Raw genomic sequence first — 9,648 nt, forward strand, 5'->3', positions numbered from 1 at the left:
GGCATTGTAACAGGTAGGAGAGACAGTAAGGCGCGCAGGGTTAAGCCAACAGAATTAAAGTTTAGTCATTTTTAATATACAAGAAGTGTCCCGGGAAATCAGAAATATAGCTGCACACAGGGACTAAGTCACGCATAACACTTCATCAGTGTAATAACACGATCGGTAGTTCTACAAATGAAACACTTGTTTGTAATTATATACAGCAGCGCCATCTACTGACAAAAATAGTTGTCGCACTCTTTGAAGAGTAGGTATTTTTGAATAATAAATTCAATGACTTGAAACAATTTAGGAGGCATTGGGTGTCATTGCTTTAGAATACAGCCTCTTTATTTTCTGTGAGGCAAGATAGCCTATACGGTTTGTAGTACAGTAACTTGGCGTCATTTTGTTATCAACACTTAATGGCAGGCCTAGATATAGCCAGTTTGAATGAATGACTTACAGACAGTGCTTTGTAAGTGAGAGTAACTTCACATTTCTGTACATTGAAAACGTGTTTTTAATGAGATTTAGTTTATTTCACAATGCTAAAACTGAGAACTATAAGGTTATCTATAATTAGCAACGAAAAAGCAACAAGAGAGACCACTTCCGCAATCTTTGAATATTTATTTGTTAACAAAGTCAAGACTGCATTACAATATATTCCTTCCTTCTGTTATGAGTAGAAAATCTGTAAAGAATTAGTTGAAAGGCACAATTTTTTTTACAATATATACACTTCCATCTAAATTATAAATATATAGAAAAACAAAAGCAAAACCCAGAATAAAAGTGCTAAACACAGTTTTACAGAAAAAATAGCCTTTGTTTAAAAAATACATACAATCAGTAGCATGTTTGTTTCGTTTTTCATTGTTAGCAATAAATTACTTGAATGTCATACTTTGTTTTATCTGTCAGGGTGAGAAGAAAAGGAAGATGGCTACAACATATAAAATGCAATGCAGGGAAAGGAAAGGAACATGACAGGCTTGCATCTCACAATTACACATAATAGGCAACAAGAGCTGATTATGCCATTCCGAGTGCAAGATAAAAAAAGACAAGGACAAACTGGACAGTTTCTGAGGTGGAAAAAGTAGTTTCTGAAGTATTTCTCTTCAATGCAGCCTGTCCCTTTTCCCTGTCTATCTGCCCAGGCTTTATTGCCATGTTGCTCATTCTGTATTTAAGAAAGGAAAGGGTTGAAGCCAGCTATCACTAATGGGAGGGGTCACCAAAGGTGAAGTCGAATGTGCTTCACAATATAAGGGGCGTCGCCCGTGTACTGCCTGACACCACGCCTACATTTCTTTCTTTGGGTTTACTTGGGCTGGGTTTGGCAGAAAGCCGCGAGTGTGAGACGTACTTATACAGGAGTACAAGAAGAGTATAAGATTAGGGGCGACCAAACGAGCTCAGATTCCTCAGGACTGCTTTGTGAAGAAGCCACAGGAACAAGAGAGAGCACTGAGTGTGCGCTGGAGAAAGAAGACGGGGGAGGCTGTGATTAGAACCACTGTTCCGCAGCATGAGGACAGACCAACGTAACGCAGACAAAGCTGACGGGACCAGGTGGTGGTTGGTGGGGGGGACTGTCATGTTCCCAGGTCTCTAGCCCTACAGCTAAACTGTTCCGTACAGACAAACAGACAAGAAACAACTAAATGATCCTTTTTTAGAAAAAGCTTCTGATCTTTGCTCTAAGAAGGCATAAACACACTAAAAATCCCCTCCCCCACACCAAAAAAAAATTATAATAAAAAAAGCACAACACTGAAGGACACGACCAAAAAATATCAAGTCTCAAACATAAAAAAGACAGCATGTTGTTCTCAGACTTGCACTGCAGAATGAAAAAAAAGTAGCACAAGCTTTTTTTTCCTTGTTGGTGTGATTCCCGGTTGTCATGGCTACCAGTGAAACCGTAGCTATGCATTTCAATAGGACTCGCAGATACATAGATTATGTAGATTTCTTCCTGAGATTAAGAATGGTTTGAATGCAGCCGGGAAACTTCAGGTGCGATTTACTTTGGTATCACTCTGCAGTCTGAAGCTCCCACTGAAAAAAACCCCTAAATCATAAATAAGTATAATTCTACTAAAAGTCAGCAAAAAAAGGAAAAAGAAACTAGGGAAACAAGAACAGCAGTACAGAACAGTGCAATATATTTGGTGGCAGGTTACAATAGATATATTTTGTTTAAAGTCATTTTGTTTTTTCTAAAAAGTCCCTGACAAAACCTTTAGTCAACTTTTAAAAGTATTATTAACTTAAAAAAAAAAAAAAAAAAAAAAAACAGGATTACAACCTAAAATTATTAACCTAAACTATTTCTGGTAGAATGTCCCTTAAATATAAATAACAATAATGATACAAGTGACAATAATAATAAGGACAATATCAATAACAACACATTGCGTTTCATCCCACTTTTCTTTACAACAATAGAGGACAAGCCTTTATTCTAACATAAAGGACCGATTCGCTTTTCTTTTCCATACACCGTCTTATGGATTTGCAGCAGGTGCAACCAGCACTAAAGATAAAATGCAATAAGAAGAGTCCAATTTTCCCCTCAAGAGGCAAATTTCAACCTTCAGCTGCTGAGTGTAAACAGTACTTTCGCTTTTATACGTGTAGACCTTATTGCTTTTATTAAGGTTGACCAGGAGTGGAGCGAGAAAACTTGGGCATCTGTTAACCAATTAGGGTGCTGTGACAACACAGTAATGTCGTCTACTCATCCATTATGATACCTGAAATTCAAGAGGAGGGCTGAAACAAATAGGCTTAAAAACTTTTAAAAGTTTAAATGTTGGACAGGGGGAAAATACAATTAATTTCAGACTTTCCTGAGAATTGAGAATTTCAAAAGTAAAAGCGATCCAGAGCAGTCACATTACGAGCATCAATGTGTCATAATGGGTGGGGGAAAAAAAAATTAAACTAATTTGTGAAAGGTCCAAATTCACTCCCTGCTGCACAGTCGTCAGGCAGGGTGGGAGGTGGGGGAGAGTAAAGAGACTTAAATTAGAAATCATAATAAATATGGTAGCACTACTCTTGAGTACAAATATATAAATAAGCCTTTGTATTTGAACGACTGCATTTTTTAACATGTTCCAAAGGAAGGCACTGTTATAACAGTAGGCTGTTTTTATTATAGTATTATTATTATTTTTAAAAATATTGAAACCAGATATGGGGAAATGCCTGCGCAAGCTGACTGTGCAGTTTCTACGCTGAGGACTGGACTGGGAGAGGGACGCAGGCGAAACGTCGACGCCATGGCTCGAGGGGCTCACGTCGGGGCCTGTGTTGCGTAAAGGAGCCTTACATTATGAAACCGCAGGCGCGGTCCAGTTTCAGCTCCGTCACCTCCACACGACCGCTCCGTCCACCGGTCACGAGGCGTTCGGTTCAGTACCGGTCGAAAGCAAGGACGACTGAAGCAGGCCGAAGCCCTCGCAACGCAGAGAAAGACACAAAAGACAGCTTTGTGGCGAACCTTCGCATGAACACCAGTGAGAAAGATTACATATGGCTCTTGATCCCCGTTCACACCTTCCTGCTTATGCCCTGTTTGGTCAGCAGGGAGTGCTGTGGTCTTGGGTGGGGGGGGGAGTGGGGGCAGCAAACACACTGAGGTACAAATAGATATGTTCTTTTTGTTAGTTTGAAAAGTTTAAAGATAAAATTTCATATTAAATATTTCAACCCAAATCTGAAAATACTCATGACAAACTGACATAAATATGTCACTCTTACGGGATGGTTTTTTGAGCTGTGATGTCAGAAACGTGACTGATGTTTGGATGGGATGGAGTACTTCTATGGAGGCAGTGACATCATTAGAACAATGAAAACCTGGAAACTAGACTCTCAACATTAGAGGCATTGGGACCTCGTGGGTCTCTGGTCAGTTAGCTTGGTGTACATCTCCCAAACGAAGAATGGATTCTTGTGTTCTGCTGCCAGACTCTCTGATCTAAAGACGGGTCTGACTTCCAGATAGATAGGAGTCTGATTTTCAGACAGATCTGAATCTGATTTCCAGACAGATCTGAGTCTGATTTCCAGACAGATTTGAGTCTGATCTACAGACAAATCCTAGGCTGCACACACAGTTTGGGAAAACTCTGATTGATGGGAACCTCTGGAGCTCTGCCTCCATATGAAGGACCCCATATCTTGCAAAACACGGCATTTACTGGATTAATTATTTGAGAGGTATTCAGGGAAAACATCAAATATATATACGTTTAAGTGAATTGGAAATAGAAGTTCTAGTTTTCTTGTTTGAGGGAAATACTCCTACAGAGATCATGGGGCTAGGTGGACATTTTTCTTTTTCCATTTTCTCAAAGGAAGAATTCCCAAACTATATTTGCACTCCTGAAAGAGAAATTCAAAGCGACATCCACACTACAGGCAGTGCTGAGGTGACCCCTGGCCCTGAGGTGAGGGGGTCAGGCGGTCAGGCGTCAGGGACGGGTTCAGAGGGGCGGGGGGAGGAAATTGGTGTGTGCATATGGGCTATGGGACGTGGGCGTGCCGTCCCAGTCTGGTGTCCGAGACTGGATGACAGACTGCCGGTCCGGGTTGGTCCGCAACATGCTGTCCAAGACCTCTCGTACGTTAAAGAGGTCCGCGCTGCAGTGGCCGTTGGGTAAGGGGTTCGCTTGGTGTTCCGAAGGGGCCATGACAGACGAGAACATGGAGGAAGTGGAGGAGGTGGAAGAGGAGGAGGAGGAGGACGAGGAGGGCGGAAGGATGGTGGAGATGGGGGGCACGGTGGAGGTGGGGGCCGTGAGGGAGGGGAAGGTGGAGTAGGTGGAGGAAAGGCTGAGGGCGGGGTTCTCCAGAAAGTCCAGGAGGTCCTGCTGCGGGTGCGACGGGTGATGCCCGCTCAGCACCGTCTGCGAGATCAGCGACTCCAGGCTGAAATGGTCCTGGGTGCCCCCTAGAGGCCCGACGAGGCTGTCCAAGCCCAGGCCCCCGGCCCCGCTGCTGTCGGGGGAGGGCGAGGGGCTGCTGGTGGTCAGGTCCAGGATCTCGTCGACAGGGCTCCTCTGCAGGGGGGCCAGCTGGGGGAGGCCGGGGTAGGCCGCCAGCGAGGAGGCGAGGCCGGGCAGCACCGTGGGCTGGCCGCCGCAGAACCGGCTGATCACCTGCCTCCTCTGGCGCTCCCGCTCCCGCTCCTCCGCCAGGCGCGCCTCCAGCGCCCGCTGCTCCTGCTGCTCGCGCTCGCTCCGCCGCCGCTTCACCTCCTTGTTCATCTGCGCCAGCTCCTCCCGCACCCGCGCCACGCAGTTCTCCGGGATCTTGATGCCTGAGAGAAGGGGCGGGGCGGCACGGTCAGGGGTGTGCCGGCGACGCGCTACAGTTTACCCCCCCGGTGAGCTGCAGGCCCAGCTGGGCTTCTCTCGCTACTCAGTGCGTAATTAAGCACCTAAAGAGGCTGATTACGCCACTAACTCCCGTCACCCAGTTTACTGGGGCGGATCTGAAGGCGAAAACAACAACCAGGCACCCCATGGCTCTCCTAGAGAAATCAGTGCTGTACTGATATTACATCGCAGTACTGCCATTTAACAGACACTCCTATCCTGAGCCACTTCCACTTATACAACTAGACCCATCTATACAGCTGGATATATACTACAGCAGCTCAGGTTACGTGTCTTGGTCAAGGGTACAATGGCAGTGTTTTACCTGGGAATCAAACCTACCAACTTTGGGTTCCAAGCTCAGGTCCCTACCCATTATAATGCACAGGCACCCTATTATGGGGTCCATTATATTTTGAGGGATTCCTGTTTCAAGCCACTCGTGCTCTCAGTTTTGATAGGGACAGATGAACTGGATTCCTATCCTTAGCAACTGTAAATGTGATTTACCATTCTGCACATCCCTATAGCAGTCACAAACTCACTGGGTTGATAATTTAAGCTGAATACTAATCTCTTCTACCATCGTTGAACTCGCACATTACAACAGTCACTCAAGAATATCTCCACTTAAACACGGTTATATGTCTCCGACAACAATTCCAACAACAAATACTAAAGACCTCTAGCACTATGAGAGAGAGGAAACTGCAAATGAGCACTGAAGGAATGGCCTGTTGAAATCTAAATGCGTGGGCTGCAGTGAAGGCCAGCACACGCAGTGTGTCTCCAGGACCAGCAGGGGGAGCCGGCGCAGCGCAGGGGGAGCTCACCGACTTGCTTGTTGTGCTCCTTGGTCTTGAGCCGCACGATCTGCAGGATGCTGGAGTTGGTGACGTCGGAGACGACGTCGGCCACGCGCTTCCAGACGCGCAGCAGCGCGCCGCACAGCATGTGGTACTGCCGCAGACGCATGCCCTGCCAGCACTCGTGCCCCGCCTCCACCTGCTTGCACTTCCCGTTCCTGCGGCAACGCAACAGAGCAGGGTCAACATGCTTCACAGTAACAACAGAGCAGGGTCAACATGCTTCACAGTAACAACAGAGCAGGGTCAACATGCTTCACAGTAACAACATTACACAGCAGGGTCAACATGCTTCACAACAACAACAACACTACACAGCAGTGTCAACATGCTTCACAACAACAACACAACACAGCAGTGTCAACACGCTCCACAACACAACACAGGAGTGTCAACACGCTCCACAACAACAACACAGTAACAACACAGCAGTGTCAACATGCTTCACAATAGCACTACACAGCAGGGTCAATGTGCTTAACAGTAACAACACTACAAAGGAGTGTCAACATGCTTCACAGTAACAACACAGCAGGGTTAACATGCTTCACAATAACATAAGGAAATATAATGCTAATGAATGCTGGGACATATCTACATATATTTTTCTAAAGGATTTATGTACATTTATGCAAAATTTTAAAAAATGTAATAAAAAACAGTAGACACGTGTAGACATACACGCACACACATGTAAACACGCACACACCACAATGCCTCTCCCACACTCACCAGTTAGCGTGGCTGCACTTCCTGAAGGAGAATGTGAACTGATTCTCCCAGCTGTCCTTGGCCTGCTCTGGTGTGACCTGTGCAGGGCAGAACAGCATCAGCATCACTCACACAAACAGCCATCACACACACACAACCATGGCCACTGTCATATATAACAGGACTGCAATACACAGCATCAATCTACCCACAACTAACGTACTCCTGCTTCCAGCCACTTTGTACACAGCTGCATGTAAATGAACTTGTGCTTTCTGCGTGTGAAAATATTACCACCACTAGGGGTCAGTATAGACCAGGTGATGGAAACAGCTCTGGCTTCACGAGGGCTGTTGGCTTGTAAATGGACTTCACTGGAAGAGCAGCTCAGTTCTGACGGTGTGTGAATGCGTAACCGGCGGCTCTCTGCTCCAGGCTGGGGGGTTGGGGCGCGGGGGGCGCGACTCACCTTGCGGTACCTACGATGCAGGTTGTCCAGGCTCTCGGGGTGGGCCTGCTTGCCGATGTTGGGCTTGTAGAGGATTAGGTTCCTCCCCCGGCCCTGCTCGGCCAGCAGCACGCAGGGGTGGTTCCCCCTCAGCTGGGGAACACATCCGAAAGGCCAGCGTTAACTCAGGCTGCACAGACACTGCCCTATAGGGCACACCCTGCTCATACAGTCTAAAAAGGGTTTCTAAAATGGGTAAGGAGCTAGTCTAGTAACCTAAAGGTCACAGGTTCAATTTCCAGGTTGGACACTGTTGTTATACACTTGAGCAAGGTACTTAACCTGCATGGCTTCAGTACACATCCAGCTGTACAAATGGATGCAATGTAAACAGTATGCACATAGTTGTGTAAGTCGCTCTGGATAAGAGTGTCTGCTAAATGTAATGTAACGCTTCTGTTACAGGCTTTTAGACTTCATCTGTCACTACCAAAGCTAACCATGTCTGTTTCCAGTATCTCTACACTGAGCTAAAATGCTACAGGTGTAAACAGGCATTCAGAAGGACCCAGGCTATAGCAGACAGTCACTGAGGGGCTGTAGCGCATTTCTCCCTGGGCAGGAGATGTGTGGACGTGAGGGCCCTGCAGAAGCCAGCGTGCTGGGGCCTGCCCCAGAGAGCCTCACCCGGTGAGAGACGTAGAAGCCGTCGTCGGGGCCGGTGAGCGTCTGCGCCTTGCTGTACGCCTCGTCCCAGTGCATGCCCCGGTCCACGCTGATCTGGGGACGGGACACGCAGCACGGCGTTAATCAGCCATACTCTCACAGACCGCACAGTGTTAATCAGCCATACTCTCACAGACCGCACAGTGTTAATCAGCCATACTCTCACAGACCGCACAGTGTTAATCAGCCATACTCTCACAGACCGCACAGTGTTATCAGCCATATTTCTCACAGACCGCACAGTGTTAATCAGCCATACTCTCACAGACCGCACAGTGTTAATCAGCCATACTCTCACAGACCGCACAGTGTTAATCAGCCATACTCTCACAGACCGCACAGTGTTAATCAGCCATACTCTCACAGACCGCACAGTGTTAATCAGCCATACTCTCACAGACCGCACAGTGTTAATCAGCCATACTCTCACAGACCGCACAGTGTTAATCAGCCATACTCTCACAGACCGCACAGTGTTAATCAGCCATACTCTCACAGACCGCACAGTGTTAATCAGCCACATCAGTGTTAATCAGCCTCGTGCTCAGATAACAGTGTTAATACAGTGGTGGCCTCATGCTCTTGACACACAAGGCGATGGAGACCGAACGCATTCCTGAGCGCGGTTGAACCGCAGCCCTTACCTTGTACAGGACCACCTGCCCGTCCTGAGGGTTGCCCGCGGTCAGGAACTTCTCCTGCGTCTCCTCGTAGATCTCATCGTTACCCGGGGCCAGGTCTAAAAGGAAGAGGATAAGGCCTCAGGCACAGGAAAAAAACCCTTCGGCTCCTTCACAGGCAGGCAGTTCACCTGAACGCTCAATCCACAAACTCACACATTCAATGAACAGATGGGGAGTGTCCGTTAAAGAGATGAACGGGGGGGGGGGGGGGGGGAGGGAAGGAACAGGGGCTAACAATTAATGTGGTACATATAAAATTAAATAAAAATTCTATGTGTAACAAATCAATAAGGCAGAGTGTTATAGAAAATGATGGGGATAGTTTTCTTTAAGTGGGATTGACAGAGGGTCTGAGAAGAAGGCAAAGGGTAAATTTCTGCACTGCACATAAAATGTCAGAAGTCAAATAAAAACATGCAACAGAACTAATCCGAAGTTATGTGTGGTGGTACTGCAGGCTGAACGTTCAAAGTGAAATACACCCTTACGCCCCTGGAAGGTACAGTCTTCCCCCCACATGCTAAAACAAGGTCACAGCGCAGAAAGGCTCCAGCTTACCCAGAATGCCCATGTCGTACTTCCCCTCTTTCTTGTCCTTCTCGATCAGGTAGTCAAAGTTGTCGGTGAAGTACTGGAAGAGCGAGTTCTGCTTGTGGACCTCCAGGCCCAGGATGCGGTTGAGGAACTTGGTGATGCTGCAGTCTGAGGCAAGAAAGGGAGAGTGAGGAGTGCAGGCTAGCCAAGCGCCTTCTCAGGGAAGGGGAGGCTAGTGCTTAGCGCAGGGTAACCAACCGTCATTCTCAGGGAAGGGGAGGCTAGTGCTTAGCGCA

General features: G+C 47.0%; 1 protein-coding gene across 1 annotated transcript in view; it reads right to left on the bottom strand.

The window, feature by feature from the left end:
- Window positions 1-595: 595 nt before the first annotated feature.
- The window catches only part of sbno2b (strawberry notch homolog 2b), a 76,608-nt gene continuing 67,555 nt past the window's right edge, over window positions 596-9,648 (bottom strand). Inside the window, 7 exon segments of the mRNA XM_064334053.1 lie at window positions 596-5,326; window positions 6,218-6,408; window positions 6,983-7,059; window positions 7,431-7,562; window positions 8,097-8,189; window positions 8,780-8,874; window positions 9,377-9,520. Of these exon segments, the coding sequence (XP_064190123.1) occupies window positions 4,491-5,326; window positions 6,218-6,408; window positions 6,983-7,059; window positions 7,431-7,562; window positions 8,097-8,189; window positions 8,780-8,874; window positions 9,377-9,520 (1,568 nt within the window). The 3' untranslated portion in view covers window positions 596-4,490.

Source organism: Anguilla rostrata, chromosome 4 (genome assembly GCF_018555375.3).
Source record: "Anguilla rostrata isolate EN2019 chromosome 4, ASM1855537v3, whole genome shotgun sequence".
In the NCBI taxonomy this organism is placed as follows: Eukaryota; Metazoa; Chordata; class Actinopteri; order Anguilliformes; family Anguillidae; genus Anguilla; species Anguilla rostrata.